We start from the raw sequence: 21,821 nt of genomic DNA on the forward strand, positions 1-21,821 counted from the left end.
AACAAAAGTTTGCATGCAGAATGTATTCATGATTTTCATCGAAAATTTGGTCATTTGCATTTTGAGGCAGTATCTAAAATGCCTGCCTTGGTTGAAGGTATGACTATTAAACCCTGCAAGTACCACATGAAGTGCAAAGCATGCGCAGCAAACAAGGTGAAAATGGCTGCGAAAGGTAAGGTGTCTAGTAGGCAAGCTACGGAACCATACCAGGTTGTTCATGCTGATTTGGTTGGACCACTATCGCCCTCTTTGGGTGGAAATAGGTACTTCATGGTTCTCATTGACGCATTTTCGAGGTATATTTTTGTGTACAATCTCAAGCAGAAATCAGAGGCTTTTCCTAGGTTCAAGGAATTCTGTGCTTGGTTGGAAAATGTGCATGGTAAGAAGATAAAGACTCTTTTCAGTGATCGCGGGGGAGAATTCACTTCTCAGCAGTTTGAAGCTTTTCTGACTGAGAAAGGAATTCAACACGATTTGTCTAGTCCTCGCTCGCCATGGCAGAATGGACTTGCGGAACGGGCAAATCAGACATTGCTTCAAGGGTTAAAAACCTTGCTGCATGATGCCAATCTTCCAGAGAGTTATTGGGCCGAATCTCTCTCGTGTTTTGTTTACAGTTACAATCGCAGGTTATCTTCAGCGATTGGTTGTACCCCCTATGAGAAGATGTTTGGCAAGAAGCCATACATCAAACACATGAAAATTTTTGGTTCTGACATGTGGGTTCATTCACCACAAAACTCCAAGTTAGACAAGCGTGGATTGCATGGTATCTTTCTAGGTTATCAGAAAGGGTCTTACAGAATAATGATGACTGACTCTAAGACAATTAAGCTCACGAGAAGTGTTGAGTACAATGCAAAGTGGGGGGAGAATGTGGGAATTTTCCAATGTTATCCTGATGACAGTGATGAGACTGAGGATAGTCAAAAGCAACCACAACAACCCACTGATGAAGGTTCTGAGTCTGAATCTGAAACTGAATCGGGTGATTCAGAGGATTTCAAGAGTGCAAAAGCCTCTATGCGACCCTCTGAAAGCTCTGATCGAGAAGAATTGGAGGAACCATTGTTCACAATAGGTCGTTTTTCTCCCAAGAAGGAAGAGGAGAGTGTTGAAGACTTAAGGCTAATTCGTAGGTCACAGAGAGCCACAAAAGGCAAACCTCCAAAGAGATTTGCTGATGAATTTGCTACGATAGCAGTAACAGCTGTTAAAAGCTCCAAGAAGGTATTTGAACCTTCATGTTTCCAAGAAATCCAGGGTTTGGATTCAAAGGAAGCTGAGCCATGGTTAAATGCCATGAAGGCTGAGCTTGATTCCTTGGGAAGGAACAAAACATGGGAGCTAGTTCCAGTAGTTCCAGGAATGAAACTGCTTGGAAGCAAATGGGTCTTCAAAGCGAAGACTGATCAAAATGGCAAGATAGTCAGACACAAAGCCAGATTGGTAGCCAGAGGTTTTGCACAGGTACCAGGTGAAGACTATCACGAGACATACTCACCCACAGTGAGGTATGAAAGCATTAGGCTTATGCTCAAGCGAGCTGCAGAGGAAAATCTACACATTAGTCACCATGATATTAATACAGCTTTTCTGTACGGATCTCTAGATGAATCACTTTATATGCTTCCACCTGATGGCGTACAGGTAAAACAGGGATTTGTTTGTGCTCTGAAGAAATCCCTTTATGGTCTCAAACAAAGTGCACGGTGTTGGCACACAAAACTCACTGAAGTATTGTTTTCTCTAGGTTTTCAGCAAGGGAAAGCTGATCCATGTGTATTTGTCAAAGAGGAGGGGCAAAAGAAACTGTACTGTTTGTTTTATGTTGATGATTTATTATTCTTTTGGAAAGATGTCGCAATGTACAATAACGCCCTAGCTCAACTGAAAGAGCACTTTGACATGAAAGATCTTGGTGAGGTAAACAACTACCTATCTCTAGAAATAGAGAGAGATCAAGATGGTAACATTCTAGTACACCAGTCACGGAAAATTGCTGATGTGTTAAGCAAACTAAACCTGATGGATGCTAACCCTGTAGACACACCGATGACAACAGGTTATCAGGTAGATGACACTGAAGAAGCATTTTCTGACACTACACTGTACAGAAGTGTGCTAGGCAAGCTAAACTTCATTGCCAGATGTTCAAGACCAGACATTGCTGTTAGCTGTAATTTGCTAAGCAGACAAGTCAACAATCCTAGTGTCAAGGATTGGAAAGCTCTGAAACGCATAGCGCGGTATTTGAAAGGCACTATGCATTACAGACTGAGATTTAACAATCAGAAGTCTGGTGGTCTTGAGATATTTGCAGATGCAAGTTTTGGAAGTGACACTGCAGACAGGAAAAGTACGTCTGGAGTTTGCTACATGTACAATCAGGGTCTGTTTGATTGGTCATGCAAGAAGCAAACAACAGTTAGCTTAAGTACTTGTGAAGCTGAACTGAATGCACTGTCTTATTCACTTAAGGATTGTGAATGGTTGATACAATTGTGCAAAGATATGAAAATTCCTGTCAAATGTCCAATCCAGGTTTACCAGGACAACAAAGCATGTTTAGCTTTGCTGAAGTCTGAAGGTTGTAAGCAAAGCACAAAGCACTTGCAATTAAAATTGCAGCATGCTAGGGAATGTATTCAGAAGGGACTCGTAACGGTGTCCTATATGCCAGGTAATGAAATTCCTGCTGATGTATTGTCCAAGGTTGTATCAAGGGATCAACACTGTACCTATGTGCAGAAGTTGGGTTTGTACTGATATTGTACGAACACGCTGCCCAGTGATGTTCACAGAAAGGGGGAGGATGTTGGTTTCTGCTTTCCTTCACTGTGCAGCGAAAGGGCTTGTCACGAGACAGGTGTTTACATTCCACAGTCTGTACTGTTGGAGTTTCTCACGGGAAAGGGAGACTGGATGTGACGTACACTGGTTTCCTGTTTTTCTCTGTGTGATTCTCTCCAAGCTGTCGAGGAGAGAGGATGCTTTTTCTGCTCCGGCAGAGGCAAGATGTCTTTCTGTAATATAACTGCTTTGAACTGTAAATAAAGCAATATAGAGTATGTAGTACGTACTCCTCATCCTTCCGCTGGGCACGGGACTCTGCTTTACACCAACAGTAACATGGGGATTAGCAGCTGATAAAAGTTTGGGGGCTCTGCTGTTTGGGGCTTCCATCTTGTTCCACCTGGTGTCAGGTGGGAGTCCTGCCACGACAGTCTTCAAGAAAGACCAAGCCTACTGGCTGCTGTTTTGCTCTGGTATTCCTGGCTGGTGTTCTTGTTTTTTGTCCAAAGGAGCCCTCAGATTTCTCCATTAACAAAACATGCCTAAAGCCTTCAAAATGTGCACTTTCCTGCATTTTTCAGCTCAGCAATGCGTAGTCCCAGGAGAGGCAGGAACAGCGGGTCTTCCTGTTCCTCCCTCAGTTGAGATCTGGCTGGATGCAGACCTGAGAGCCACCTCTCAATATCTGGAGGGCTGACCCATGGAAGAGGGAGCCAGCTTGTTTTCTCCTGCCCTAGAGGGGAGCACCCAGAAGAAGGGACCCAGAGGACCAGAAAGCAGTTTCTTCTGACGGGAAGAGCAGCAGAATCCCTTGGGAGATGGTGGACTCTCCTTCCTTGGAGGTTTTTCAGCAGAGGTTGGATGCTTTGGCTGAGATTCCTGCCTTGCAGGGGGGTTGGAATAGATGACCCTTAGGGCTCCCTTCTATCCCTCCAATTCTAGGATGAGGTTCCTTGCTTCCTGCAAACCCCTTTTCCCTGCAACCTCTTCCTCCAGTTTCTGGCCAAGGGAGGGAGCAGATCATAGACCAACCAAGAGCGTCTCCTCAAAATGAGCATCTCTGGGATTCTGCAACGCAGGAGAGAAAAGGCAGAGAGGACTGAGCAGGGCCGACTCAGCTTTGCTAGGGTTAAAGGAAAATGAGCTGCATTCCTAGAGAAGACAGGTAGTAAATGGGGCCAGGTCCTCCAAAGGAAAAGCCCCTCCCTCCCCTTCCTGTAAGGGGGGGCGGGGTTGCTTTCAGCTATTGCAAATGCTGCATTGCTCTCTTCCAAGGGGATCTGGTGAGTCTCCCCCCCCTAGGGTGCAGTGGGGAGAAGGTGGGGGTCCCAGGGATGCAGGAGAGGGTGGCTCATGTGGGGGGAAGCCCCAGGGAGCAGGGGGTCCTGCCAGGGAGGGACGATGTCGCAGGAACTCTCTCCTTCCTTTAGATATTTTGTGGGGACGCGAGGGGAGGAGGTTACCGCCCCCCTTCCAGAAAAAAAATTATTCAGAGCCCCCTGGGAAATCTAGCGGATAGAAATCTAGCTTCTTTAAATAAGGCTATCAATAGGACTTCTGCTGTGTGTGACACAGGTCAGCGTCATTGCACAACAGAGGAAACACGTATGATTGGTTGCTCCAAAACCTCTTTGTCTGTTTCGCTTCTTTCTTTCTGCTTCTACCGCCCCCTTATTGGCAGAGGAGGCCAGCCAAGCAGATCAAGCCAAGCTTTATGAGGAGCTGGGTATGTTTACATGGAAAAGAGAGGAGACAGAGAGGAGATAGGAGAGCCATGTCACCTGGGCGTAGGATTCCAACCCATGGCTTCAAGCCACAAGAAAGGAGATTCGGACTCAACACACCTAGTCATTTTTCACGAGGCACCAATGACTCCCTTGTCAATCAGTTCTGACTTCAGACATTGACTGGAAGGAAGGAGCAACCAGGCTGAGTCCCCTCACATTAATCTCTTCGCTTGCCTCCACATTTCCACAATCTCCCTTCTAGAGGCCTACATCATCTCCTCCTCCTTTTTAGAAAGATAGCTCAGAGTCTGGGCTGTGGTGCAGTCCTACCCTGGTTCCCAGCAAGACTCATCCATGCTTGCTCAGGGAACCTTTTTCTTCTCCTGATTTTGTACAACCTTTGTGACAGAACAATGTATTTGCTTTGTAGGATTTGCTAGAGCTTTTCATTACGACAGACAGAATTTGGCAGAAGAACAAAGGGTTCCTTCCGATCTCTCAGAGGCTTCCTGAGAGCACAGATGGATGAGCAAGACTCAGCTGGCCCTCGAGCAGAAAGAGGCCATGCCATCCAAACTGGGAGCAGTGGAGGATTCTGGGAAAACTCTGCTCAGAAGATCCTGGGTGAGGAGGACACCCTCTCCTCAGAGGGGCAGAGCCAGCAGTTGAGGCAGTTCTGCTGCCAGGAGTCCCACGGACCCCGAGAGGTTTGCAGCCGAATCTACCACTTTTGCCACCAGTGGCTGAAGCCGGAAAGGCACACAAAAGCTGAGATGCTGGACCTGGTGATCTTGGAGCAGTTCCTGGCTGTCCTTCCACCAGATATGGAGAGCTGGGTGAGGGAATGTGGAGCAGAGACCAGTTCCCAGGCGGTGGCCCTGGCTGAAGGTTTCCTCCTGAGTCAGGCAGAGGAGAGGAAGCAGGTGAGAGAGACGTTCCTCTGGATACTCCCAAGGGGCTCCAAACAGGGTGGAGAACAATCAAAATTGGTCTGCTGATGGCCCATCCTTTTTCTGGGAATGAGATCTAACACCCTTGAACCTTCTGTCTTTGTCATTCTCTTTCTTATATTTCTCACCATTCATTTACAGTTTTGAATTTTTCTTGTTCTTTCAGAAAAGGGATCATTTTGTAGAAATGGACCTGGATTCCTGTGAGGCAGATGAAAGAATGAAGCCAGCAAGATCTCCATATTTATCTTTTCATGGGGGCAGAAGTGAAACAGCTGCTGTGGTACCAGATCAGGTCAGGGGAAGCTGTCTTGTGGGGCAGAGGCCGAGGGATGGAGCAATGTCATGGACTGGTTGGGCACAGAGGAATGGTGGGAGGAAGCAGCCAGGGAACCAGGAAGGGAAGACGACTCAGAGCCCAAGGAGTGAAGGTGGAGGAAGGATGGGCGGTCAGAGGGAGAAGAGAAGCCTGGGAAGAGGAGGTGTCAGAAGCTGCAGGGGTAACAGGGCTTAGTGAGCTGGGAGACTCTGTGGCAGAATGCAGTGCAGGATCAGAGGCAGAAGAGGGAGGAGGCAAGTGGGAGAGGAAGATCGAGAGGCAGAGGTGAGTCAGGAGAAGGAGGAGACACCGGGGGCTCCCTCTCCTTCTGCCAGAAGCCCCCCTCCCTGCTTGTCTCTCAGAGCCAGGAGAGGTCTGACAATGGAGGAGCAAAGGCAGGCTGCACACTGGCGCACTGTTGGATTGCTTGCCAGAAACCCCAGAGAGAAGGGGACTTAGAAAGCTGTGGGGAGCCAGGGGCCTTCACTCTCAGCAGCTGATTTCATGAAGGAAGACCCTGACTCAATACTGATCCGGAGCAGAATTCCAATGTATAGTTAGCAGAGTAAAAACCTAAACATGTTACAGGATTCCCAAAAATAGACCAGAGGCAATTGTATTTCATCCAGCAGAGCTTTACTGCTATTGAAGGCAAATGATCATAATGGTCACAAATCCAAAACATTCAGGATTGGTCTTGTCCATAAGAAATCCAGTTGCAGCAGACTTAACCTAAACTTACCTAAACTTATTAAAAGTCTAAACCTTAACACATACCATGTACAGAACACCATCAGGAAGAGAGATAGAAATATAGAAAGAGAAAGTGAAACCCAGTCTCCTTCTGGCCTCTTCTTATAGTCAGCATGACCTTGACAGAAGACTTGACAGAACCACACTAAACTTCCACCGAGACAACTAGTCCATTAATTGATAGACAATGCAAATTGACAGACCCACACAGCCAAGTCTGTGAATATCGTGTTCTTGCTGATAAAGAGTAAACTCCAGCTGTGAACTGTGGGATTTCCTGCCCAGATAACTCTGTGACACCAGCCTTCTGAATATCGCCTGTAGGATTCATCTGTAGTTGCAGTTTTCATTGAATCCTAGAGTTGAAAGGGACCCCAAGGGTCATCAAGTCCCACCCCCTGCATTGCAGGAGTCTCAGCTAGATAATCCAAGACAGATGGCCATCCAAACTAGGCTTCTTGTATTTCTGTATTTATAACTGAATGCTAAAATAGGCTTCTAAGCAGCAGACAGACGAGAACAAATAATTTCCAGGATTCACCTAGCCAGCCCCATCCGCTGCAAAATGGGGCCTGCCCCCACTCCTCCCCCTCTCCATGCCCCCATTAACCCCTGGAATTTCGCTCTAGGTCATTGGGAGGGAACCTCCCCAGAACAACTCACGAGGAGAGCAGAAAGTGGTTCCTTCCATCGGGGAAAGTGGAATGCTTGCGTAGGCAGAATAACGTAAACATAAGCTGGAGTACCACCTATTTGCAAAAAGACGAATACCCACACTTAAAATGCAGAATAAATGAATTCAATTAAAGCGTTAAAATAGGTACCCATAATAAACATGTGCAGCAAGGCAATCCTATTGAAATAACAGAGCAATTAACAGGAAGGAAAGAACAGAGCATTGTGTAGCAGATCATATTTCTGCTGTCTCAGAGGAGGACATTTCCCTTTTTCTTTTAGGGTCCAGTGTGCTTTGAAGATGTTGCTGTTCGTTTCACGGACGAGGAGTGGGCGTTGCTGGATCCTGACCAGAGAGCTCTGCATAAGGACGTCATGGAGGAAAATCGGGGGATCGTGGCCTCTCTTGGTAAGCCTCCGTGTGGGATCGTCATATCTGCCAGGAAATTCAAGAAATACCTCTATGTGACAAACCTCATATATTTTCACAGAGCTCAACAGCGCCCCCTACAACACCTGGGAACTTAACACCCCCATAAGAAATAGGAAATTACAGTTTTTTCTGTGAACAATCTTCCTCCAATTCTGCCTCCTTCTACCACAGTTGGGCTGATCTGAACTGCCCAGGCATCTTAAATGTCAGCTTCAGAGTTGTTAGGAAAGATAAGTAGCTTCTGTCAGGTTTTCTGTTTTTGTTTTTGCTGCTGTCAGTCTTGGGTTGACCAAAGAGACAAATGACACTGGAGATGGAGGGGATGCCATGACTGGGCCAAACAACATCTGCCCCAGAGAGGAGCCTGGCTGATTGAATCTCAGGTAGTACTAGCAGTGATAATAATAGCAATAATAATAATTTTTATTTATACGCTGACCATCTGGCTGGGTTGCTCCAGCCAACCTGGGAAGCTTCCAACACATATACAGTCGCATTTCTGGTTGCGAATGGGATCCGTTCTGGAGGTCCGGCCAGATCCCGAAGTTTTTGTAAGCCGAGGATCACTGTTCTGTGCCTGCGCATGGATTTGCCGCTTTCATAAGCTGAAGTTTACGTAACCAGAGCTTTACGTGACCTGAGGTGCTACGGTATATATATGAAACAGTAATAATAACAACAATATAATCTAATGTAAAAAGTACAAAAAAATTTAAATGAGTAACTTACTTCAAACAAAGCAACATTCAACAATTGATTAGAATCCAATAATAAATACACTGGTTTATTACAAATAACAAAGGTAATAAACACACAGCCAACTGCCTTCTCTACAACAAATTTAGTGAGCATTATTTCCTAACTGGGGGCTCCATTTGTTCCTGAGGCTCTAATCCCTTTTTCTCTCCATTGCAGATTGTGATGAATTGGAAAGCAAGAACAAAGAAGAAAACAACACAATCTGCAGAGTGGAGAAGGCACGTAAAAAATTGGAATGTGGAAAGAGCTGCAGTCAGAGCTCCCATTCCACTTCCCATAAACGAAATCTCATTGGAAAAAAACCTATCGGTGCGTGGAATGTGGAAAGAGCTTCAGTAGGAGCGACCATCTCAATACCCATCAAAGAATTCATGCAGGGGAGAAACCCTATCAGTGTGTGGAATGTGGAAAGAGCTTCAGTAGCAGCTCCGATCTCACTAAACATAAAAGAATTCATACAGGGGAGAAACCCTATCAGTGTGTGGAATGTGGAAAGAGCTTCAGTCAGAGCCACAGTCTCACTTCCCATCAAAGAATTCATACAGGGGAGAAACCCTATCAGTGCATGGAATGTGGAAAGAGCTTCAGGAAGAACTCCGATCTCACTAGGCATCAAAGAATTCATACAGGGGAGAAACCCTATCAGTGCATGGAATGTGGGAAGAGCTTCAGGAAGAACTCCGATCTTACTAAGCATCAAAGAATTCATACAGGGGAGAAACCCTATCAGTGCGTGGAATGTGGAAAGAGCTTCACTGATAGCTCCTCTCTCACTAGGCATCAGAGAATTCATACAGGGGAGAAACCCTATCAATGTATGAAATGTGGAAAGAGCTTCGTTCAAAGCCGCAGTCTCACTTCCCATCAAAGAATTCATGCAGGGGAGAAACCCTATCAGTGTGTGGAATGTGGAAAGAGCTTCAGGAAGAGCTCCGATCGCACTAGGCATCAGAGAATTCATACAGGGGAGAAACCCTATCAGTGCATGGAATGTGGAAAGAGCCTCAGTACGAGCTCCAGTCTCGCCATCCATCAAAAAATTCATACAGGGGAGAAACCATATAATTGCTTTGAATGTGGGAAGAGCTTCAGGAAGAGCTGTAATCTCACTTCCCATCAAACAATTCATACAGGGGGAAAACCATATCAGTGTGTGGAATGTGGAAAGAGCTTCGCTCATATCTACAAACTCACTTCCCATCAAAGAATTCATAGAGGGGAGAATCCATATAAATGCTTTGAATGTGGGAAGAGCTTCACTCATAACTCCTCTCTCACTTCCCATCAAAGAATTCATACAGGGGAGAATCAGGGAATTGTAGAATTGTGGAGCTGGAAGTGACCCTGGTGCAATCTATTCAACCCCATGTGATGCAGGAATAGCAAGTAAAGCATCCATGGCAGATGACTATCCAACTTCACTTGAAAACCTCAAAGGATGGAAATTCCAGCACTCCCAAGGGAGTCCAATCCACTAACAGCTTTTGCTGTCAAAAAGTTCTTCCGCATGTTTAGTCAGTCTTGTTTTTTAAAAATAAAAAACTTGATGCCATTGATTTGTGTCCTACCCTGTGTAGTAGGAAAAAACGAGCTAAAAATGATACAACAAAGAAAAATCTTTCCTTCCCCGGAATTAAAATAATTAACAAAAAAATCAGAAAGCATTCCTTGACTTCCTATCCTCTCTTTCCATGGTTCCTTTTAACCCCAATTTGTTTATTCCGATGCTCTGGAATGCCTCTCAAACGTAGTGTTGTGTCATTTTGTTTTAATTCCAGAAGTGCAATATTATTGATTATATCCTCCTGAGTTTCTCTTACTGTGGCGAGCTCTGTTTTCATTCTATCTTGATCCCTTTTCATTTCTCAATTCTCTTCTTTCTTTCTCTTAACTGTCTCCTCTAAAGCTTGGACTGGTTTTTCCATACCATTAGTTTTCCTGGATAGTGTTTTGATTTCTGTTGTCAATTTGCCCATCTTTTTGGTGTTATTTTGTAAATCTTTTTCTAATTCCACCAGGATCTCTGCTATATTGTGTCGGATTCTCAGCCGCAGTCAGAGGTAACTGGCCATTCTCCAGGCATTCGGCTTGAGATCCTAGTTGACCTTCCCGTCTGCATCTCCCGGCAGGATACTGGCAAGGTCTCTATCGGCGATCCCACTCAACGTGAGAGGGACACACCCCTCCTCCCTCCTCCCTGCTTCCCTCAGGGAGGGGAAAGAGTCAGACAGAAATCTATTTACATCGCTTTATTTCTGTCATTCCAGCAGTACAGAGAAACGTGTCTGCACTCTCCAGACTCCAGCAGTAGAGAGAGAAAACTCCACCCCTGTACTTCCAGTACAGGTCAGATGACACTCTGAGCTAACATCCGGTGCTCAGTACAGTGACTCACCTCTCCTGGCCTGCACTCCTCCTGCGAGAACTTAGTTCCCTCTGCCTCTCTGCCCTGAGCCTCTGCAGCTCAGGAGAGGCTGGAGGGTTACCGGACCCAGAGGCAACCCCAGCTTCCTCTGACGGGGCTGAGAGTGGAGCACCTGCAGGCAATGGGTCCTCCATCACCTCCGGAGCCAGAGCAGACTCAGCTGGTGCCTGCACCTGAGGATCCAGCACAGGTGAGGACCCTTCAGGCTCAAGCCCCAGCCCCGGCTCAGCTGGTCCTGGAGGTGGGGACTCCTGTGCAGGCTGGGATTCCTCAGGTTCAGCCTCCGAGTCCGAATCCCAGGCCATCACACTGCTTAACAAACTCAGTAGCACAGCTTTTTGGCTAAACTATTTATTTACATATAAAACACTCGGAGCATTCTGACTCAGCGCCTTCCTCTTTCTCACCAGACAGCAAAGAGAGAAAGAACAAAGGACAATAGTCCCACATCATGGAACATTGTAATACCAACATCCTGTCTCTGACACTTCCCACTATGTGGAATGAAAACATACATGACATAAAACAATCCCATGACTGCAAGCACGGAGCAAGAATCCTAACATTCTCCCCTGATTCGTGTACCGTGTTGTAATCATCAGTGTAACTGCAACAACCATACAGATGTCATACACACAGTATACCCGTGTATCACCCGTTCCACCCTTGGAACTACCTGCAACTGGCCTGGCCTTGGGCCTTACCATCTTGCACTTCTGACTAGTCTTGGCATCATAGCTCTCCTGACTATCAAGAAGTTTCACACCTTGCTTCGTCAGGACTCAAACCCTAGCCTCGTTCCTCTCTGAGGAAACTGTGTCCACCCTTACAGCCTTTCGGCGTGGTTTACTATCCTTTGAGGACAAACCCTGTGCCCTTTCAAGACTTCGGGTTCCAAGACCTGTGTCGAGCTAGTAGCCACAGCTAAATCTGCAACAGCTGTGTTAGCAAACTCACGCACATACCTGGTGGTAGCTGTCTCAGATCTGCGCATCAGGCGCATGTCCTTCACTGTATCAGTGGAACTCACCTCACTTTGAGCAACAGCAATAGACTCAGTATCTGAGTCTGAAGCAATGGGGTAGCTTTGGAAAATACACACATTTCCCTCCCACTTTGCACTGCACTCAACATCCCTAGTGAATAAGATGACCTTGGTATGACCCTGATGGTTTCTCTTTGGCTTTCTATGAATGTTGTTGTTGTTGTTTAGTCGTTTAGTCGTGTCCGACTCTTCATGACCCCATGGACCAGAGCACGCCAGGCACTTCCTTCTTCCACTGCCTCCCGCAGTGGTAGCTTCAAGAACGCTGTCCCACCACCTCGTCCTCTGTCGTCCCCTTCTCCTTGTGCCCTCCATCTTTCCCAATGTCAGGGGCTTTTCCAGGGAGTCTTCTCTTCTCATGAGGTGACCAAAGTCTTGGAGCCTCAGCTTCACGATCTGTCCTTCCAGTGATCACTCAGGGCTGATTTCCTTAAGAATGCATAAGTTTGATCTTCTTGCAGTCCATGGGACTCTCAAGTCTCCTCCAACACCATAATTCAAAAGCATCAATGCTTCAGCGATCAGCCTTCTTTATACTCCAACTCTTACTTCCATACATCACTACTGGGAACGACATAGCTTTAACTATACGGACCTTTGTTGGCAAGGTGATGTCTCTGCTTTTTAAGATGCTGTCTAGGTTTGTCATTGCTTTTCTCCCAAGGAGCAGGCGTCTTTTAATTTTGTGGCTGCTGTCACCATCTGCAGTGATCATGGAGCCCAAGAAGGTAAAATCTCTCACTGCCTCCATTTCTTCCCCTTCTATTTGCCAGGAGGTGATGGGACCAGTGGCCATGATCTTCGTTTTTTTGATGTTGAGCTTCAGACCATATTTTGCGCTCTCCTCCTTCACCCTCATTAAAAGGTTCTTTCATTCCTCCTCACTTTCTGCCATCAAGGTTGTGTCATCTGCATATCTGAGGTTGTTGATATTTCTTCCGGCAATCTTAATTCCGGCTTGGGATTCATCCAGCCCAGCCTTTCGCATGATGAATTCTGCATATAAGTTAAATAAGCAGGGAGACAATATACAGCCTTGCCGTACTCCTTTCCCAATTTTGAACCAATCAGTTTTTCCATATCCAGTTCTAACTGTAGCTTCTTGTCCCACAGAAATGGATCTGGATTCCTGTGAGGCAGATGAAAGAATGAAGCCAACAAGACCTCCATATTTATCTTTTCATGGGAGCAGAAGTGAAACAGCGGCTGTGGCACCAGATCAGGTCAGGGGAAGCTGCCTTGTGGGGACAGAGGCCGAGGGATGGAGCAGTGTCATGGACTGGTTGGGCACAGAGAAATGGTGGGAGGAAGCAGCCTGGGAACCAGGAAACAAAGACGTCTCAGAGCCCAAGGAGTGGAGGTGGAGGAAGGATGAGCGGTCAGAGGGAGAAGACTGGCAAGAGGAGGTGTCAGAAGCTGAAGGGGTAACAAGGCTTAGTGAGCTGGGAGACTCTGTGGCAGAATGCAGTCCAGAATCAGAGGCAGAAGAGGAAGGAGGCAAGTGGGAGAGGAAGGTCGAGAGTCAGAGGTGAGTCCGGAGAAGGAGGAGCCACTGGGGGCTCCCTCTCCTTCTGCCAGAAGCAACTCTCCCTGCTTGTCTCTCAGAGCCAGGAAACGTCTGACAACGGAGGAGCAAAGGCAGGCTGCACTCTTGCGCACTTTTCAGTCGCTTGCCAGAAACCCCAGAGAGGAGGGGACCTGGAAAGCTGTGGGCAGCCAGGGGCCTTCACTCTCGGCAACTGATTTAGTTAAGGAAGATGCTCAGGGATTGAGTTGTTGTTCTCATAAGGCCTGAAACTCAGCCAAGTCTGTGAATATTGTGTTCTTGCTGATAAAGAGTAAACTCCAGCTGTGAAGTGTGGGATTTCCTGCCCGTATAGCTCTGTCATACCAGCCTTCTGAATGTTGCCAGGGTTGGCAAACTAGCCCCCTCGGGAGAAGCTGGCCTCTCTCCCAGCTCCCGGAGCTTCTTACCGGTGATCTCCTCTGGCTGGTATCCCCACAGTCCAGGGAAATCTTGATAGGCGACATTTCCCAGCGTGGAAAATGCACACCCCCTCCATCCTTGCATACCAGCAAGAGAAAGGAGATAGTCAGAAAGCTATTTACATCCTTTTATTTCTGACTGTTCAGTTGTACAGAAAACATGTCCGATCAGTTCAATCTCCTCCTAGCAAGTGACTCAAACTTCCTTTACAAACGCAACAGGAAGGTCTCATATTGCACTGAGAACAAAGCTTTGAGAAAGCAAGAATAAAGGAGACCACAACACAATCTGCAGAGTGGAGAAGGCGCGTAAAAATTTGGAGTGTGGAAAGAGCTGCAGTCAGAGCTCCCATTCCACTTCCCATAAACGAAATCTCATTGGAAAGAAACCCTATCAGCACATTGCATGTGGAAAGATGTTCAGTACAAGGTCCTCTCTCACTTCCCATCAAAGAATTCATACAGGGGAGAAACCCTATCAGTGTGTGGAATGTGGAAAGAGCTTCAGTAGGAGTTTCAATCTCACTAAACATCAAAGAATTCATACAGGAGAGAAACCCTATCAGTCCGTGGAATGTGGAAAGAGCTTCAGTAGGAGCGACCATCTCAATACCCATCAAAGAATTCATACAGGGGAGAAACCCTATCAGTGTGTGGAATGTGGAAAGAACTTCACTAATAGCTCCCATCTCACTTCCCATCAAAGAATTCATACAGGGGAGAAACCCTATCAGTGCATGGAATGTGGAAAGAGCTTCACTGATAGCTCCTCTCTCACTTCCCATCAAAGAATTCATACAGGGGAGAAACCCTATCAGTGCGTGGAATGTGGAAAGAGCTTCACTGATAGCTCCTCTCTCACTAGGCATCAGAGAATTCATACAGGGGAGAAACCCTATCAGTGCGTGGAATGTGGAAAGAGCTTCAGGAGGAGCTCCTCTCTCACTAAGCATCAAAGAATTCATACAGGGGAGAAACCCTATCAGTGCGTGGAATGTGGAAAGAGCTTCAGGAGGAGCTCCAATCTCACTAAGCATCAAAGAATTCATACAGGGGAGAAACCCTATCAGTGCGTGGAATGTGAAAAGAGCTTCACTCATAACTCCTCTCTCACTTCCCATTAAAGAATTCATAAATTGGAGAAACCCTATCAGTGTGTGGAATGTGGAAAGAGTTTCATCCAGAGAGCTCATCTGAATACCCATCACACAGGGGAGAATTCACACAGGGGAGAAACAATATAAATGTTTTGAATGTGGAAAGAGCTTTAGTAAGAGCTGTAATCTCACTTCCCATCAAAGAATTCACACAGGGGAGAAAAGCTATCAGAGCATGGAATGTGGAAAGAGCTTCACTCATATCTCCAAACTCACTTCCCATCAAAGAACTCATACAGGGGAGAATCACGAAATTGTAGAATTGTGGAGCTGGAAGTGAACCCTGGTGCAATCTATTCCACCCCATGTGATGCAGGCATAGCAAGTAAAGCATCCATGACAGATGACCATCCAACTTCACTTGAAAACCTCAAAGGATGGAAATTCCCGCACTCCCAAGGGATCCTATCCACTAACAGCTCTTGCTGTCAAAAAGTTCTTCCGCATCTTTAGTCAGTCTTGTTTTTTTTAAAAAAAACTTGAAGGCATTGGTTGGTGTCCTTCCCTATGTTTGGCGGCTCCCAATTGAGTGTTAAAACAATACAGCATTAAATATTAAAACTATTATTAAACTATTAAAAATAGCTATGTGCGCAAAGAAGGGCTTTCTCTCCCCGCCCCCCAGTCCTGAATCTTCCATCACTCAGCTTCATTGGAAGCCTGGGACTTCTCTGGCCACTTTCTCCAGGCCAGGCACAATTTCACAAACTTCCATCATGTTGCCTCTTCCTCATTGCTCTAAACCAGCCTTTCTCCACCTGTGGGTCCTCAGATGTTGTTGGACTACAACTCCCATCACCCCTAGCTAGCAAGGCCAGAGCTCAGGGATGATGGGAGTTTTAGTCCAACAACATCTAGGGACCCACAGGTTGAGAACCGCTGCCTAAACTAAGAAGTCCCAAAACCTCCTGCAACCTTTCCAAATATGGGAAGTCATTGCCGTGTCTCTCGGATAATTTTCTTCACCCCTTTCTGTACCTTTTCCAACTTTGCAACCTCGTTTTCGAGGGGAGGCAACCGGATCTGTACGCCCTACAGCACCGCAAAGTAATAGCGTCCCCTTTATTTCCCACCCGTTTCCTAATTAATCCTGGCATGGACTGCGGAGCTCATACCTTTGATCCAGTCACTCTGTTTGGATAAGAAACAGATGAGAAGTGCACTTACGGCAAGTGCAGAACCCAAAGAAAAACAATATAAACTCTACCAGTTCCTTGGTGCAGATGGCCTACTGAGTTGACCCAGGAAAGTTCTGGGTGGGGCTGGGCTTTTCCTGTTTTTCATAGCTTCTCTGCTTACACAAAGGAGACTGAACAACTGGCAGACAGTCTTCATGAGTCCAATTCTGGCCTGCATTAACAGAAGTGCAGTGTCCAAGGGAAGTCATAGTACTGATCTATTCTGTCCTGGTCAAACCCCACCTAGAGTCCTGGTTCCCATTCTGGGCACCCCAGTTGAAGAAGGGTATGGAGAAGCTGGGGGTGCTTAGCCTGGGAAGGAGGAGACTGAGACAGGATCTGAGAGTCATCTTCAAATCTCTCTAGAGCTGCCCCATGGAAGATGGAGCAAGCTTGTTTTCTCCAGTGTGGTGTAGTGGTTAAGAGCGGTAGACTCGTAATCTGGTGAACCAGGTTCGCTTCCCCGCTCCTCCACATGCAGCTGCTGGGTGACCTTGGGCTAGTCACACTTCTCTGAAGTCTCTCAGCCCCACTCACCTCACAGTGTTTGTTGTGGGGGAGGAAGGGAAAGGAGAATGTTAGCAGCTTTGAGACTCCTTAGGGTAGTGATAAAGCGGGATGTCAAATCCAAACTCCTCCTCCTCCTCCTTCTTCTTCCTGCTCTGGAGAGTAGGACACGAACCAGTGGCTTCAAGTTATAAGAAAAGTGATTGCAACTAAACATCAAGAAGAACGTCCTGATAGTAAGAGCTGCTTGACAGTGCAAAGGTGGTGGGCTCTCCTTCCTTGAAGGCTCTCCGATTCTGACTCCAGTCCTACCTCGGAGCCACTTCCTTTGTGGGATTTGTCAGCCCCTCTGAGGTCCCCCCAGGGCACCTGCTCAGCTGAGAGGAGGCTGTCATAGCACAGGTAGCAAATCAGCTGTTGCTCCGTCCCTTGAGGGATTCCCCGCCTCATTTAATTGGCCAAATATTCCAAAAGGGCATCACCGCCACTATAGAAACCCTCTCACCCCCGGCAGCAGCAATGAGGTGGTACAGCATTCAGGTGCTAAGAGTGTGTCCCTGCTTTGGGAGGGGGAACACAGCCCCCCAGCAAAGTTTGGAGGACGAGCCAAGAGGTATAGCCGGACACTGGAAGGCAAAATGTTGCAGGAATTTATGTATAGGGTGGGGTTTTTTGGGGGGGGGGGTTGCCACTGCAGTAGATATCATGCACATGCAGCCCATTACCAAAATCAGCATGATCACTTTTGTGACTTTTGTGACTTGTCCTCACAAAACACTTCATCACAGTTTCTTCCTATCTGGTCAAAGGGCCTCTGCTGCATGATACCAAAAGTAAGAATTCACTGATAAATGTATCTATGTACTGGCTCACTGGGGAAACTTCAGAAATTCATATAGACATGTGAGCTCAGCTACTCAGCAGCCCCTCAGCCCCTCTGCCTGTGGGATAAGCAGCTAATAAAAGTTTGGATTCTCTTTTGATCAGGGATTCCATCTTGCTTCGTCTTGTGGCAGGTGGCTGACCCATGGAAGAGGGAGCCAGCTTTTTTTCTCCTGCCCTAGAGGGGAGCACACAGAAGAAGGGACCCAGAGGACCAGAAAGCAGTTTCTGCTGCCTAAACAGCAGGAAGAACATTCTGACAGGAAGAGCAGCAGAATCCCTTGGGAGATGGCGGACTCTCCTTCCTTGGAGGTTTTTCAGCAGAGGTTGGATGCTTTGGCTGAGATTCCTGCCTTGCAGGGGGGCTGGAATAGATGACCCTTAGGGCTCCCCTCTATCCCTCCCATTCTAGGATGAGGTTCCTTGCTTCCTTCAAACCCCTTTTCCCTGCAGCCTCTTCCTCCAGTTTCTAGCCAAGTGAGGGAGCAGATCGCAGACCAACCAAGAGCGTCCCCTCAAAATGAGCATCTCTGGGATTGTGCCATGCAGGAGAGAAAAGGCAGAGAGGACTGAGCAGGATGGACTCGGCTTTGCAAGGTGTAGCGTTTGCTCCTTGGATGGGGCAAGGAAAGGGTTAAAATGGGTGTGATGTGATTGGCCAGTGAGAATGCAAGGGGGGATTAAAAGATAGAGTGGGAGGTTTGAAAAGTCAGTTGAGGTTTGGGAGTTGCGAGTTTGTCAGTTGGGAGAAGGAAGAGGGTTGGTTGAGTTGTATTGTGAGAGAGTGAGAGGAATTGTTAGGGAGTTAGAGAGATAATTGGGAATACTTCAGTTTGAAGTTGTTAGGAACTAATATATAAGAAACTGACAAGAGAAAAAAAACCCGAAACCATACGCTTATTCCTGCACTTAAAAATAAACTTGATTATTTGTTTATGTTAACAACTGTCTGGACTCTGTGTGTCCCCGTGAGAAGCGGGGTGGTGGCAGCGAGAAGAGCAACCACAGTGGTGGCACAGGGTCAATAGACCATGAAACGTCCGGGGCACTGTGTGATCGCCACACAAGGGTTAAGGGAAACGGAACTGCATTCCTAGAGAGGACAGGAAGTAAAGCGGGCCAGGTCCTCCAGAGGAAAAGCCCCTCCCTCCACTTCCTGCAAGGGGGGGGCGGGGTTGCTTTCTGCTATTGCAAAGGCTGCCTTGTTCTCTTCCACGGGGATCTGGTGAGTCTCTTCCTCCCCCCCCCAAGGGTGCAGTGGGGAGAAGGTGGGGGTCCCAGGGATGCAGCAGGGGAGGGTGGCTCATGGGGGGGGAAAGCCCCTGGGAGCAGGGGGTCCTGCCAGGGAGGGGCGAGGTGGCAGGAACTGTCTCCTTCCTTTAGATCTTTTGTGGGGGGGAGGGGAGGTTCCCGCCGCCCTTCCAGAAAAAAATTATTCAGAGCCCCCTGGGAAATCTAGCTTCTGTAAATAAGGCTATCAGTAGGACTTCTGCTGTGTGTGACACGGGTCAGCGTCATTGCACAACAGAGGAAACATGTGTGAATGGTTGCTCCCAAACCTCTTCCTTTGTTTCCCTTCTTTCTTTCTGCTTCTACCGCCCCCTTATTGGCAGAGGAGGCCAGCCAAGCAGATCAAGCCAAGCTTTATGAGGAGCTGGGTATGTTGAGTTGGAGAAGAGGAGACAGAGAGGAGATTGGAGAGCCATCTCACCTGGGGGTAGGATTCCAACCAATGGCTTCAAGCTACAAGAAAGGAGATTCGGACTCAACACACCTAGTCATTTTTCACGAGGCACCAATGACTCCCTTGTCAATCAGTTCTGACTTCATGCATTGACTGGAAGGAAGGAGCAACCAGGCTGAGTCCCCTCGCATTAATCTCTTCGTTTGCCTCCACATTTCCACAATCTCCCTTCTAGAGGCCTACATCATCTCCTCCTCCACCTCCTCCTCCTTTTTAGAAAGATAGCTCAGAGTCTGGGCTGTGGTGCACTCCTACCCTGGTTCCCAGCAAGACTCATCCATGTTTCCTCAGGGAACCTTTTTCTACTCCTGATTTTGTACAGCTTTTGTAACAGAACAATGTATTTGCTTTGTAGGATTTGCTAGAGCTTCTCATTCAGACAGACAGAACTTGGCAGAAGACCAAAGGGTTCCTTCCGATCTCTCAGAGGCTTCCTGAGAGCACAGATGGATGAACAAGATTCAGCTGGCCCTAGAGCAGGAAGAGGCCATGCAATCCAAACTGGGAGCAGTGGGGGATTCTGGGAAAACTCTGTGCAGAAGATCCTGGGTGAGGAGGACACCCTGCGCTCAGAGGTGCAGAGCCAGCAGTTGAGGCAGTTCTGCTGCCAGGGGGCCAAAGGCCCCCGAGAGGTTTGCAGCCGACTCTACCACCTTTGCCATCAGTGGCTGAAGCCCGAAAGGCACACGAAAGCTGAGATGCTGGACCTGGTGATCTTGGAGCAGTTCCTGGCTGTCCTTCCACCAGAGATGGAGAGCTGGGTGAGGGACTGTGGAGCGGAGACCAGTTCCCAGGCGGTGGCCCTGGCCGAAGGTTTCCTCCTGAGTCAGGCAGAGGAGAGAAAGCAGGCAGAGAGAAAGCAGGTGAGAGAGACCTTCCTCTGGATACTCCCAAGGGGCTGCAAACAGGACGGAGACCATCCCATAATGGTCTGCTTGTGGCCCATCCTTTTTCTGGGAATGAGATCTAACACCCTTAAAGTTTCTGTCTTTGTCGTTCTCTTTTTAATATTTCTCATCATTCATTTACTGTTTTGACTCCTTGTTGTTCTTTCAGAAAAGGGATCATTTTGGAGAAATGGACCTGGAGTCCTGTGAGGCAGATGAAAGAATGAAGCCAACAAGACCTCCATATTTATCTTTTCATGGGGGCAGAAGGGAAGCAGCGGTTGTGGCACCAGATCAGGTCAGGGGAAGCTGCCTTGTGGGGACAGAGGCCGAGGGGTGGAGCAATATCATGGACTGGTTGGGCACAGAGGAGTGGTGGGAGGAAGCAGCCGGGGAAGCAGGAAGGGAAGACGGCTCAGAGCCGAAGGAGTGGAGGAAGGATGAGCGGTCAGAGGCGGAAGAGGGAGAAGCCTGGGAAGAGGAGGTGTCAGAAGCTGAAGGGGTAACAGGGCTTAGTGAGCTGGGAGACTCTGTGGAAGAATGCAGTGCAGAATCAGAGGCAGAAGAGGGAGGAGGCGAGTGAGAGGAGGAAGGTCGAGAGGCAGAGGTGAGTCAGGAGAAAGAGGAGCCACCGGGGGCTCCCTTTCCTTCTGCCAGAAGCCACCCTCCCTGCTTGTCTCTCAGAGCCAGCAGATGGCTTACAATGGAGGAGCAAAGTCAGGCTGCACTCTGGTGCACTGTTCATTCGCTTGCCAGAACCCCAGAGAGGAGGGGACTTGGAAAGCTGTGAGCAGCTGGGGCCTTCACTCTCGGCAACTGATTTAGTTGAGGAAGACGCTTAGGGAATGAGTTATTGTTCTCATGAGGCCTGAAACTCAGCCAAGTCTGTGAATATCGTGTTGTTGCTGATAAAGAGTAAATTCCAGCTGTGAAGTGTGGGATTTCCTACCCGTATAACTCTGTGACACCAGCCTTCTGAATATCGCCAGTAGGATTCATCTGTAGTTGCAATTTTCATGGAATCCTAGAGTTGAAAGGGACCCCAGGGGTTATCAAGTCCAACCCCCTGCATTGCAGGAATCTCAGCTAGATAATCCAAGACAGATGGCCATCCAAACTAGGCTTCTTGTATTTCTATATTCATCAATGAATGCTAAAATAGGCTTCTAAGCAGTGGACAGACGATAAGAAATAGTGGCCAGGATTCACCTAGCCAGCCCCATCCGCTGCAAAATACCCCCAGTTAAAATGCAGAATAAAAGAATTCAATTAAAGAGTTAAAATAGGTACCAATAATTAAAATGTGCAGCAAAGCAATCCTATTGAAATAACACAGCAATTAACAGGAAGGAAATAACAGAGCATTGTGTAGCAGATCATATTTCTGCTGTCTCAGAGGAGGAAATTTCTCTTTTTCTTTTAGGGTCTAGTGTGCTTTGAAGATGTCGCTGTTCGTTTCACGGACGAGGAGTGGGAGTTGCTGGATCCTGACCAGAGAGCTCTGCATAAGGACGTCATGGAAGAGAATTGGGGGATCGTGGCCTCTCTTGGTAAGCCTCCGTGTGGGATCATCCTATCTACCAGGAAATTTA

At 47.4% G+C, this 21,821-nt stretch overlaps 3 protein-coding genes and 1 pseudogene across 8 annotated transcripts in view; 3 read left to right on the forward strand and 1 right to left on the reverse strand.

Annotated features, from left to right (window-relative positions):
* LOC114589672 (uncharacterized) overlaps positions 1-15,615 on the forward strand; it is a 32,731-nt gene extending 17,116 nt beyond the window's left edge. Inside the window, 3 exon segments of the mRNA XM_077927995.1 lie at positions 8,801-9,437; positions 14,310-15,082; positions 15,084-15,615. Of these exon segments, the coding sequence (XP_077784121.1) occupies positions 8,801-9,437; positions 14,310-15,082; positions 15,084-15,311 (1,638 nt within the window). The 3' untranslated portion in view covers positions 15,312-15,615.
* LOC114589664 (uncharacterized) overlaps positions 1-21,821 on the reverse strand; it is a 999,511-nt gene that overhangs the window by 755,812 nt on the left and 221,878 nt on the right. The window lies entirely within an intron of this gene.
* LOC114589671 (uncharacterized) overlaps positions 1-21,821 on the forward strand; it is a 184,200-nt gene that overhangs the window by 82,933 nt on the left and 79,446 nt on the right. The window lies entirely within an intron of this gene.
* LOC144327593 (uncharacterized) overlaps positions 1-21,821 on the forward strand; it is a 94,983-nt pseudogene that overhangs the window by 63,049 nt on the left and 10,113 nt on the right. Inside the window, exons 3-5 of the transcript XR_013392729.1 lie at positions 19,698-20,205; positions 20,399-20,527; positions 21,653-21,779. The product of XR_013392729.1 is annotated as an uncharacterized LOC144327593 (transcript). The remainder of the gene's footprint in view (positions 1-19,697; positions 20,206-20,398; positions 20,528-21,652; positions 21,780-21,821) is intronic.

This window comes from Podarcis muralis, chromosome 4, assembly GCF_964188315.1.
Source record: "Podarcis muralis chromosome 4, rPodMur119.hap1.1, whole genome shotgun sequence".
Lineage (NCBI taxonomy): Eukaryota > Metazoa > Chordata > Lepidosauria > Squamata > Lacertidae > Podarcis > Podarcis muralis.